Source organism: Blennius ocellaris (assembly GCF_963422515.1).
Source record: "Blennius ocellaris genome assembly, chromosome: 11".
In the NCBI taxonomy this organism is placed as follows: domain Eukaryota; kingdom Metazoa; phylum Chordata; class Actinopteri; order Blenniiformes; family Blenniidae; genus Blennius; species Blennius ocellaris.
In genome coordinates, this window is record NC_137660.1 from 20794781 (window position 1) to 20808063 (window position 13283).

The following is a 13283-nucleotide window of genomic DNA, read 5'->3' on the forward strand; positions in this document are numbered from 1 at the left end:
ATGGCGGAGAGTGCGGAACTGAAGGTAAAGAGAGCCCCTCTATTAGCTTCACAAATATACGTTTTAAGGTGCAGGAAATGTATTTCAAGCTCAAAGTTGGTGGTCATTTGAGAGTGGAGATTTGCATAGTGGCACCACAACAACATATACTGAGAAAACCGTAGCACAGGGCAGAGCAGACGGAGGGTTAGCTGTCTGGCTAGCCCGTTAGCATTAGCTTTGTTATTGTTGCCGTCGTTCCGTTAGGCTGCGGATCAGCTGCACATCGGGCCATATATCGCTTCTTCTATCGATAAAATACACGTTTTCGTCACGGATTTACACGTATCGACACCACAGCGTGAGGCACTCCACAGTAGGGGTAGTTTATAGCGTAGAGCGCGGTGTCTGTGAGGCGGGCTCTGTCTACCCCCTGGAATCCATGCGCAGCTTGACCGACATGAGCTCCGCTTTCTGGTGCAGAATTCAGTCACCGTCCACTCTCACGCTTTGTAAAATGTAAAAACAGTCTGCATGTTTTGCCTCGATTCGCGAAGTAACATGGAAGTGAGACGTGGATGCAGTCGGCGTTTTTCAGGGTGCTAAAAGTGTTACTTTTAATCAGCTTCTTATTGAACACAACATGATGGACAGATTAACACGAGCCTCATTATTACATCCGATTATGTCTCTGCAAGATTAAACTTGCCCTCAACCTCAAAAAGACTAAGTTCATGAATTGTTGTTGATTTATAATACAAAGGTACATAGTCTTGAAGAAAACCTTCGTCTTATGTGTGATATAAAATAGTCCACCTAAAACTGAGACCAAATCAAACAATTGAGAAAATAACGCAGTCAGATGAAAAGTCCAATGTGACCTCCAATGAAAACCAGTTTTGGGAGGATTGTCTCAGACACAGTTAATCTGAAGTTTTGTGCTCCATCGCTGATAGCAGATAGTTTCATCAGGATTTTATCTCACTGAAGCAGCAGCTTCTGCAGGTCATCATAACAGATAGTGATGCTTTTGAGTTCCAGCCAGTTGTGATCTGAGCATAGCAAGCAATAACTTTGACATAAAAGCTTTTATATCTCCCCCTCTTATCAAAAAAAACTAAACAAAAAACAACTTTCTAGCTTCTTTCTTCTTCTCTTTTTTTGTCCTACCCGGCTGACAGTTTTGTTGTTGTCTGTGTAATATAGCGTTACACTGTACATAGAGAATCGAGACTTTTTGAATGTTTAGGAGTCAATTGTTCGGTGCCATTGATACATTTCTGCCACAAACTCAATTTGATACTGAAAGCAGTTTTTGCATGCATTGGGCCACATGTTTGTGTTCAATTTGACCTTGTAATGTCTTGTTTAGTGCTTGTGGTGGTGTGCTTTTTTAACTTCATTGAATTTTTGAATTGTTGGTATTTGGAAGAAATTTCCAAATATTTGTGTGTGAACAGACTGCTTACTTGTAAATATTTCCAATATGCTGATGTTTTCCAACTTTGCTGGGCTAAAAAAATCTTAGAAAGGAGTCTTAGTAATATAGTAATGTTTCATTATATTTCTAATGTAAAATGTAATGGGTGCCAATTTCAAAGTACTGCATATCAAAATTTAAGTATACAATAAGGTAGAATATTCACAGACATAGAAACAAAATCAAAATCAAAACCTAAACCTAAAATTAAAGTGCATGTTGTTACAAAAAGGCCATAAATGAAGTGTATTTCGCTGAGGCCTGCTTTCCTTCTAGTAGGATAAGAATACAGTATTACTAGGGTTCCTCTGGTCTAAAGTCTTTTCACAATTCAAACAAGGTATGCAGCCATATTTAATGCATTACGAATTAATAAACACAAAAACAAATAAATGCTGATCAATTGTGGATCCCCAACTTTTACAATAAAACATGCTGCTTTTTCCAACATTGGATGGATTATTATGAAATGAATTATTAACTCTCTGGTGCATTCTTAGGAAATAGCCTTTGGTTTATTTGATTTCATTATATTGTGATGATTATCATGTTACAGGGTCCACACCCAGTTTTATCATTTGCAGCATTTTCAGATGTTTCCCAGATCAGGTTTTTGAAAAGAATTGCACCAGAAGATGTGCACTTCTGCTTCTAGCCAACAGGCTGCCTGCCAAGGTCACTGCAGAGTGTCTCTGTTTGTTCAATATATTGTATCCTGATGCTTTTTATGTTGGTCTTTTATTGATAAACAAGTGGTGCCAGGCAGAGACCAAAGAGCGGACATTGATCCTCCTGCTCCAGGTGTGTGTTCGACACAAAAATAATCTGGGTGTTAAAGTTTTACCAGCAACATGAGGATTTTGGTGTTTTGAAAACATGAGAATGTTTTCAGTACAAAATCATGATTGAAAGATGAAAAGCAGTGCTCTTCTTTTGTTTTGGTTTTATTTTAATTTTTTTTAAATGTCTTCATCATTTTGTCATTTATTTATTTTTTCACTCTTGATTTTCTTACCAGCAAATGGTAATGAGCCTTCGAGTTTCTGAGCTCCAAGTGTTGTTGGGGTATGCAGGACGGAATAAGCACGGGCGTAAACATGAACTTTTGACCAAAGCTCTGCACCTACTCAAGGCTGGTTGCAGTCCCGCTGTGCAAATGAAGATCAAAGAGCTCTATAGACGGCGCTTCCCTACCAAAATGGTCTCGCCGGTGGATCTCGCCCTCCCCGGCGTTCACTCTGCATCCAGCTTGCCCGCCGGCCTCGCCCAGCTGGGGTTCGACAGCCACGGGTCGCCATCGCCGCTGATGCCTGTTTCTTTACTCGGGCCGAAGCACGAGCTGAGCCTGCCTCACCTCCCCTCCTCCCTGCACCCCGTGCACCCTGATGTCAAGCTGCAGAGATTGCCATTCTACGATGTGCTGGATGAGCTGATTAAGCCCACCAGTCTGGGTAAGTCCCTGATGTTGCTGCTCCGCGCTGTACGGAGTGATAACACTTCTCTCTCGTGTACACACTGTTAAACACTTGGACGTCAGCGCGGCCTCGCATGTCTGCAGGGTCAAATCTGTCTCTTTTCTCTTCCGCAGCTTCAGACAACAGTCAGAGGTTCCAGGAAGCTTGTTATGCCTTTGCATTAACACCTCAGCAAGTCCAACAGATAAGCAGCTCCATGTGAGTGAGAACGCCTCCCACTATGTACTTTCCGTTGCTGTCAAAAGGGACGAAGGGGAAGAAGAACTGACACTGAAAGTATCAGCGCCATCACGTCCCTTTACCAACGGCTGCTAATAGGATTCATCCAACACGTGTGATCTGACCCAGATGTCGGAGTAAATTGAGTTGTTATTAAAGGGGACCAGTTATGCTCAATGTCAGTGCTGTAGTCTCTCATAATCTCGTGTTCTTTTCCTGGGCCTTTATGTGGGTGGTGTTGTGGTTACTGCTGCCGCCTCAGCTAGAAATTCCCAGTCTCAATCCAATCCACGGGCTCCTTTAATCAAGCTAGGCCTTATTCCATATTTATAGTGAACTTTCAAACCAAAGCTTGAATTTGTTGACGCAAAAAAAAAAAAAAATCTGTTATCGTTTGAAAAAAAATGTTGACATGCAAGCTTTGCAACACAATATTCCCCTTTATAGGTCGCAGTCTGCCAAGATACATGTGTGTATAGATTAGGCTCATATCACGATGCCCACATTTGACCAGGAATGGTTAATGCACAGAACCAAGTCTGCACATCGGTAACTTTTTATGCCGAGTCATCACAACAACTGACTGCAAAACAGATTAAAAGAGTTGACGCTAGATACACATTTAATGACGACAGACGTGAAATAACCACACAAAATACAAGTCCATCTGTGGTTTAGGAACATAATTTCATGCTGTTCTAGACGGTTTTGTGTAAAAGAAAATATAGAAAAGTGTCCCCCCCCCCGACCATTTTTGGCCTGATTTATCTTTGTCTTTTCTCTTCAGGGACATATCCGGGACCAAATGTGACTTTGCTGTTCAAGTTCAGTTAAGGTATGACTACCACATTATTGTTTTTGATCAATTCTGTTCTCAGTAGGAAATAGGAAACACCAAATAATAGAGCTGAGATGCTCAATTCATGAATACAGATCTCTGCATTGTTTCTACCAGTTAACAAGTTGAAACCCGAGTCTCAGTTTTGTGTTTGGGTTTGATGTTTCGGAGCATTCTGTAATGACAAATACCAATGATAGGAACTGGGATGACTTGGAGGGATTTTGATGCACAATTTGGGCTCCGTCTTTTTTTATCCCCGTTGAACTGAAGCTTTTAAAGTCTTAACTACACAGGGAAACTGCAACATCAATGGATTTCTAACACTTTCAACGACCTTTTCCTTCTGAAAAGAAAACAACATATATCAATGACATCCTTGAAGATAAGCATCTCTAACCCTGGTCCTGGAGAGCCTCGATTGCAGCGACAGGTTTATTACTGAGCTCTGTTAGAAATCCGTGATGACTCGATCATTAGATTCAGATGTGTTGAAGCCGGGGCCGAGCTAAAACATGCAGGACCAGGGTTTACTACTGGTTTAAGAACTGCTCTCCTGTATCACAGATCGAGATTGCTGTACTTGAAACAACTGAAATGGTAAAGTAAATGAGTGAGCCGAGACTTTTCTCAGAGTGGCAACCGAACAAAAACAACCTCCTTGTGACGTTTTCCCTCCAGTCGTTATATCATCGCTTTAATTTTTTTCGTCGTCAGATTTTGTTTATCAGAGACGAGCTGTCCCCAGGAGGATCATTTTCCCCCTAATCTGTGTGTGAAGGTGAATGGGAAGCCCTGTAATCTACCGGTAAGTCCACTCGGGTCGGTGTTTCTCCACTCTTCTCATTGTGTTCATGTGTCGTGTGGCACTGAATGTGTGTCTTTTCTCCACAGGGATATCTTCCTCCCACCAAAAATGGAGTTGAACCAAAAAGGCCCAGTCGCCCCATTAACATCACATCTCTTGTCCGGCTTTCCACCACAGTTCCCAACACAATCGTGGTGTCGTGGACCTCAGAAATTGGGAGGGTAAGAGCGTTTTATAAGCCGCTATCAGTGCCTGTTCAGAGGAATGCATGAGGCATCTTTGTGACCCGCTTTGCTCGATGCTTCTTCTTTTGTCAGAGTTTTTCCATGGCTGTGTACCTGGTGAGGCAGCAGTCGTCTGCAGTGTTGTTGCAAAGACTACGGGCCAAAGGAATCAGGAATCCAGATCATTCAAGAGCCCTGAGTAAGTGATACTCAACATGCTTTGTTGCCTTTTGTTAGCAAGAATATTATAAGGCGAGTAGACTTTTAAAGGTCAAAGCTCCATTCTTATAGCAGTTTTGGGACTCGTTTGACGACATTGTTGCAGCTTGTAGAAAGCTCCCGGAAGTGAATGGAGTAGAAAATCTGCTCTCACTTCCTTTTGACATTACTTAAAATATCTTTATGTTAGTTATAGTTCGTTCCAAGTTCTGTTCTTCACTCACAGAGCTCACATTTCCCTCACCATATATGTGCATTTATTAGAAGTGGAGCTTGACAGTAGCTTCATACTGTGCATACAGTTTGTTTTTAGTGACTGCTAAAGATTTACAGCAGTCCTGTTCAATAAATACAGGTGACCTAAATTACTGAAATGAAAAAGCTGTGGTTCTTTATTCAATGTTTGAGGTCTTGCGTTGTGTTTGCACTTTTCTTTCAGTCAAAGAGAAGTTAACGGCTGATCCAGAAAGTGAAATCGCTACCACCAGTCTGCGAGTCTCCCTCCTGTGTCCTGTAAATATGAATTATATGTTTCATTAAATATCTCACTGAAAAGTCTTGCCATTATATTCATGGCTGCTCAGTGCGGTACTGCATGTTATCAGATGTTATATCTCATATGTGTGAGCGGATTGGCAAACCTCCGGTATATAAACAAGCAAATCAGTACGCCATTGTCTCGTAAAGATGCCTGAATAAATGTGTTGTTTGCTCCAGTTGGGAAATGTCAAAGAAAACTTTTTGTGGTTTAGCACAGAGACAAAAAAGTTAAGTAGTGAAGTAGATGCGTAGTGCCAGGACACCTTCTATTCTCTGATATTTCCAGCTTAAAGGGCCATGTCGGAGTTTGATGGTGTTTCAGATAGTCAAGATTTAAATTGAAATAGTTCTTTACTGGACTCTATTGCTATTTTTTTTTTTTTTTTCCTCACGATAAGCCCAGATCGAACTCCCACGCCTCTTTAAGAGGGCAGGATCTCGTTGATCTGCTTAGTTGTTCGTTGACACTAATACAGCTGTAACATATCTGAGGAATGTTTCCCACCACATGGTTTCATTGAGCGTTCTGTGTGTCCGTTGTGTTCCAGCTGGGGAAGATGAGGCTGACGATCCCGTGTCGATCAATGACATGCTCGCACCTCCAGTGCTTCGACGCTACGCTTTATATCCAAATGAATGAGAAGAAGCCCACCTGGGTCTGTCCAGTCTGTGACAAGAAGGCCCCGTATGAACATCTTATCATTGACGGGTGAGCACAGCACCAATATATTTCAAGTTTGATGATAAGTGATGAGTTTGTTTTTTAGCTTTAAAGTTTAAAGGTTTTTTATTATTATCGTTTTTGTTATTATTATCGTATCATGTTGACATGTAGTCTTAGTTTGGATGTATATCTAGATTTCAAAATTTGAGTTTGAAGTGATGCCGAGGTTTGTATAAATGATGAAACATTACTTGGAGGATGTCATTGAAAATCTTTGTTTTGACAGGTTGTTCATGGAAATCCTGAATAGCTGCTCTGACTGTGATGAAATCCAGTTCAAAGAGGACGGAAGCTGGGCCCCCATGAGGTCAAAGAAGGAGGTGCAGGAGGTTTCTGCTTCCTACAATGGAGTGGACAGCGGTACGTTGCCTTCACGCTATCAGAAGTCGGTTTAGTGAGGTCTGGGCGCACGGTGTGAATTTACTGTTTCTTTGTAGATCTGTCTCGATCAGATTCGCACGAGCATAAACGATCTTCGAACGACAACAATAAAAAGGTGGACGTGATTGACCTGACACTGGACAGTTCTTCAGAGGACGAGCTGGATGATGAGCCGCCTCCGAAAAGGCCCTGTCCCTCACTGTCACCCGTTTCTCCTCCTCCAAGCAAAGGGTACGTCTCCAAACCACAAACGAAGAAGACGACGAATGTCAAAGTTATATATTTTTGCTTAAAAAAATCATTTGTTGTCGTTTCCTCTCAGAGTACTCAACCTGCACAGCCAGGCTTCACCTGTCAGCAGAGCTCCCAGCATGCCCCCCGTGGAGACCAGCTACATCCCCCCCCCCCCCACCCCTCATCCAGGACTATCGCCACTATTACCACACAACCAGTGACCTGCCAGGTAAGACCTGCCAATAGGCCTTTCGGGACTTGCCACCGCTTTAGCATCCCTATGCGCTTGCTAAAAGCATTATTGATCGCAGTAATCAATTACACTGTCCTCGGTGGATGTGAGGCCTTACTTTGTGAGTGCAGCTACCTCGCGACAAAGATCCTGCAATGAAGCTGTGACAGGAAGAGCAGGATGACTAGTAACCCGATGATCACATCAGCACAGGTTTAAGCTCAGAGGCAAGGCTGTGGATCGTCAATCCCCTCTTGTCGTACAGTATAGTTATCTCCACGGACTTTTGGGTTGATCTATTTAGGATTTTAGAGAATAACAGTGACGACCGCTTAACCGTTTTCTAATATATGTCGGTTATTGGACATTAATCTGTTCCAGTTATAAATATATTGCATACTAGTGTCGCTTGTCTGTGATTTGGTGGTTATAATAGTAGCATATGCCCGGGGGTGTCCTACTAACTTAGAAATGGGCAAAAAAGTCTCCTATCTGGTTGATTTGTAATCTTTAGCTGTTGCAAATTGTTTTCAGAGTTAGACATGCATGACAGGATAGAGATAAGTGAGAGGCTAAAAGAAGATTCAAAAACCCTCTCTGTGTATTTTCTCAGTGAGCTAAAAACATTCTTCTTCTTTTTTCAGATCTAAATTTCTTCTCCTTCCTCCAAGGCGACAATCAGGTACATTTACACTCAAACCTATTTCTTTCACATGTATCTCGTTCTCCCGCAAATAGAAAGTAGCTGTGTTCATAGACTCTTCGTCGAAAGGTTTTCCGGAGAAAATATTCTTATATCAAGGAGGTGTGCAGCACATCTTCCATCCAGCTTCTGTGTCGCTTTATCCAATTGATGGTTGTTGGGCGATGGAGCCAATCACCAGCTAACAATGAGTGAAGTCATGGAGAGGGCAGCAGTCTATCACAGAGCGAACACAGAGAGTCTCACGCTCATTCATACATGCAGCCACGTCAGAGTGGCCATTTAAATTCAAATGCATATGTTTGGACTGTGGGAGGGGAAAAAAGGGGGTAACTGGAGAAAAAAACCCTGCATGTGCACAAAAAACATGCAAACTCCACACAGAAAAACACTCAAACTGGAGAGAACTGGCCCGGCCTTCATTGATATGTTCATGCTTTGAGGTCGATCGCTGCTTATTGGTTAAATTTGGACGACCAAGCGATGTTCAGTGCCTCTAACTCATTACTGGATACAATGTGCCAGACTTCTGTCCAAAGCTTTATACAATACTTGGCTCTATTTATGCAAGTGCCTGAAGTAATTGCTTAAATATTTTTTGAACGGGCTACTGAGCAGAGCTTCAGTGGAATCTGCTGCCTGCTCTTCTGTTTCTACTTTAGTTCAATTTGGACAAATTAATGTGGGTTGCATGGTCACTATGACCTCTTGAAGAGTCACTTTCAGATCTGGGACAATTTACAAATGATTACAAGCTGATACTCATGAGGTGTAAGGTAATGAAACACAGAGTCCATCGAAGAAAAGCATGTATGTATAAACCCACTTCCTTTTCATTCGAGTACATTGAGTTCTAATGAGAAAATCGAAACAGCCACACGCTGCATGTGACGCATCCAGGTTTTCCACTTAGTCTATTAATAACATGTTTCACACACAGTTCTCAGCAAAAGTACAGCGAGAAAGGACCTGTTAATAGATATGTTGACGTCATACTGGCAAGATTACGTAACTGAAACCAGCGCTCGTAGTTCCAATGTCTATTCAGCCAAATGAGTTGCTACTTCACTGTGCTGCTTCCCACATGAGAATCCAATTGGTGCCTAAACGCCATATTTGAAATAAAAATTTGTCTTTGTACTGAAGCCTGTTGTAAAAATGTTTTAATATTTCTTTTTTTGTTGTTTTTTTAAAGCAGTATTTTCATATTTCTTTGTCGTCATCCGACATGTCATTACTCAGACGTGCTAATGTTGGAAGAGCAGATCAACATCATCTCGATTGACACGATCCATCATCAGCGTTTTGATTCAAAGAAGTCTCCATTGTTTGCTCTGTGATGGACAGGTGACTTGTCTAAAGTGACATGTGCCTTCGTCCGCAGTCTGCTGGGCCTGAGTCCAGCGCCCTGCAGCAGCAATGTGTTGCATAAAGTAGCACAGAAGATGGATGGTTGAGTGACACTCGGGAGAAGTCTCGAGCATCACTGAAATGACTAGAGTATCAGTGGAAATGTCCTCCCCCCCCCCCCCCCCCCCCCCCCCTCCATCTTTCTGGTAGTTTTTGAATTTCAATTTTATCACTCCGCTCGTGAAAAGTATGCATGCCAGCCCTCGTCAGCAGCAGGAACGAAAGGGTTAACAGCGTCTCGCCTTCCCTCCCGTCAGCATTACAACATGGTGATGGCTGCCGCAGCGGCCGCGTCGGCCTCGGCCCCGGAGGACCACGACCTGCTCCTCAACCGCTTCCTGCCCTACGGCTCCTCCCAGATGCTCCGGGAGCAGCCGGGCACCCCCGGGGGCAGCACGCTGGCGGCCACCAACGGCGGCAGCAACAGCGGCAGCACCAGCAGCCTGGTGTCTTCCAGCAGTCTGCGGGACCGCGACAAAGACCGGGACAGGGACAGCCACGCCATTTCCGGATTGTCGAGGTCGTCGGTGGAAGCCGCGGCGGCGGCCATTTACGGCTCCATATCTGACGTTATCTCCCTTGACTAGATCCACGCAGACACTGAAAGACAAGGGAGACGTGGAGGACAAGGAGCTCGTTGTAAATACGGAAGAGGATGAACGGAAAGAATACAGTGCTATGTACAGAGAGGAAATCTATTTTCAATTTTACGTATCATATGTATATAAACTTAGGACACTTCCTGTCCGGTGAGTTACTTCAGTTGATATTTTTCTGTGAATACTGAAGACTTTTTCACACCTCTTCATGTGGTCCTTTGATTATATTGTACCTTTTGTACCTGGTTTTTACAGTTTGGTTTCAAAAACGTCATGTCAACGGCATTATTTGGGCATACATGCACAGAACCCACCGAGATGACCCCCTCCCCCCCCCCCCAACTTGTGGAACATGGAATTTAGAACATAAAGAAAATGGGCATTGTTATAGATGTACAAAAGGCAAGTCGCAGCAAAACAGGAAAATGTGTAACACTTTCTTTATTTTCTAAATGGCATAATTTCTGTCAGTATTTTTGACAGAATTAAGATCTGGCCATTTCTGCCATCACTGTAGATTTTTTTTTTTTTTTCTTTTCCGTAGGACATTCATGCTGTGGTCGTTATTTTTAAGAAATTATTTATGATGTAAGTTATGTTGGACGTGTGTTTTATTTTGTTTTGTAAAGAAGCATTCCCTATGCCTCTAGGAACTATTGCCACTAGATAAGCAAATGCTTGATCCTTCTGTTGTCACGCCGGCATTTTTCTCCTCGCCGCCTTCTGTCAAATTAAATATAAATATTTTGTAGTGTTGAGTCTGCATCGAAAACGCATACAAATTGGAATGAAGTCAGCGTTGCGCGATCGGTGTATGAATATAGGGCACTGATCCAGCAAGAACCCTCAATTGGAGCTTTTATATTAAGAACTGAGATTTTCAAGTCGATGTGTTTTTATTTTGAAGAAAGTGTTATAAAAAGTTATTTTTGCTTATTACTCCTACACACATATAGAGAAGTGGCCAGTCAACAAATCTCCGCTTCGCTTTCAAGACAAGGCTAATTTCTGGTCCACTTGATGTTAAATCTTTGATTAAAAGGCTTACAACTGTTCACTGAGTGTAAGTGGATTAACTACATTTCACTTTGTCTTTATGTTTGAGTTGAGCACTTGATTTTTTATTTTTTTTTTAAACTAAAGTCAGTGGGACAGTGAAGTCTAACACTTTAAGACTTAGTCTCGGCTTTGTATGTCTGCAGACGACCTGAAAGCTCACCCGTGTGAGTGCTGTGCTGCTCCTTGGCGGAAAACACAAGACAAATCGCTTCTTGTTTTTCTGCTGCTGTTTGGTGTATTTGCAGATAACTGCGATGGCTTCATCTTTGAGTGAATCACAACATGCACCCTGGCCCAGAAGTTTAAAACCCATCTAACTTAATATTGACATCAACCCCCCCTCGCCTCCTTTTTTTTTTTTTTTTCTTTTACTTGTGCTTACTATTAGGATTATTTATTATCATACATATTTTCAGCATTTGTTTGATTTGTGGACATGCATTGCTGTCATTGTATGTGATATTTCTTTTGTAATTATATAATGCTATTTAAAGATCTCATTGTTGCTTGACATGCATTGTAACATTTCCTCTTTGTCTGTTTTGCTATCAGATGATGTCAATAACTCAATAGAAGCTTTGATCAATTTGAATGGCTACGAGGTCTCCTGTGCTGTTTGGTATTTGTAGCAGTTCAACAGAAGATGGTGGGGCCTGCACAGCGGCGGAGTTGGTGGCGCAATCGCCTCACAGAGAGAATATCCCCAGTTTGATTGTGGTTAAGTAGCTTTTTTGTGGAGATTGCACAGCTGTGATTGGGGGGCGGGGGTGTAGATGAAGTGAAGAAGGTGGAGACGGGCTGATGGAGTGAAGGGACAGCTCTGGTAAATGAGGCACAGGTGGTGGAGGCTTGTTAGTCCTGAACTGAAGGCTGAAAGTGACACCACACGGGACATCCTAGAGGCACATTATGTAATATTTATGTTTAATGTAGTTAAATATAACACCCCCCACAACCTCCCCAAAAATAGATCAGCGATCGGAAACAAACCGGCTATGTCATCTGAAAGACACTTCTATATTTTCTGGCTGGTTTACCGACCAACTTGTTCCAGCCTGTGTCGTCTTTCATGACTAGTTTCCTACTAGAGAAGCAGCAGAAGCTGCAAGACGACACTTCCTGCAAGACGGAACGCCATATATTATTTCATTCTTCTCATGATAAACCTTTACAAAAATAAAAGTACTGCTGTGCGCTGGGAAGGAGTGGAGCACTTTAGGCTGTAGGTGCCTCCAGAGGCACAACTAACTCACAAGCACATTTCATTTGGATGACACAGAGTTCAAACTAAAAACTGAAAAGGTACAAGCGTATCAACATGGTACTTCCATGTGTATCCGGTGTGTGAGAAACTCGTTTTAAACAAACGCCACATCCTGGTCTCTTTCAAATATATAGAAACCGGTATCTTCCAAAGCCCGAACACTTTACTGTGATAGAAGCAACTTGGTGTCTGATATATAAAGCAGCCAACAGAGCAATCACAATTGTACACTTAGTAACCATGTGATAGTTGGAGTTCTTTAGTGACACACCCAGCGTTTAAATACCAGAGCTTCATCATTCAATTTGAGTAGCCAATGAAAACACTAAGAACTGGTGACGACACTTGGCAAAATGTATTTCGAGACATGCGGGGTCGTGCAGGTGACATGATTCTATCGCTTTGAGAGCCCTCCCACTTGAGAATAAGACTGTGCTCAGACACATTAACAGCTTGTGCCACAAGATGGTGCATTGAATCACTCAAAGAAGACGGCTGGGGAAAGAGAAAAGACTGTGGGCCTCTACCCTTTGCTGTGGTCCACATGATGAGCAGGCGTACAGTATTTACCCTCTTAAATGTGTCCAGGACTACAGTGTGCAGACATACTTTCACTCATATCGGCAGGTTTGTCTGGTCCCGCACATTTTTTTTTCCAGGTGTGTCCTCATGACCAAACCAATGTCAAAGTTTTGCATTCCAGATGAAGGTTCGTGCTTTGATGTTTTCATAAAACCCCCAAACCCAGAGGGCGGCGTCTACCAAGAACCAAAACTCTGACCTGTGCCATGATGACTTCAATTTTCAATAATAGACCTTTGACGGAATATGTTCTCCAGTTATATACATATAAAAGACATGCAATATCAGATTTTCACAAAACAAACACAGATCA

General features: G+C 42.5%; 1 protein-coding gene across 1 annotated transcript; it reads left to right on the forward strand.

The window, feature by feature from the left end:
* On the forward strand, nucleotides 1–11682 carry pias1b (protein inhibitor of activated STAT, 1b; the record flags this gene model as incomplete). Its single annotated transcript, XM_080505242.1, is given in 15 exon segments — nucleotides 1–24; nucleotides 2478–2910; nucleotides 3048–3132; nucleotides 3941–3988; nucleotides 4709–4799; nucleotides 4886–5020; nucleotides 5117–5222; nucleotides 5682–5755; nucleotides 6331–6491; nucleotides 6733–6866; nucleotides 6944–7118; nucleotides 7210–7285; nucleotides 7287–7350; nucleotides 7998–8035; nucleotides 9724–11682. Coding segments are annotated over 15 exon segments (1974 nt in total). The 3' UTR covers nucleotides 10054–11682.
* Nucleotides 11683–13283: the final 1601 nt, after the last annotated feature.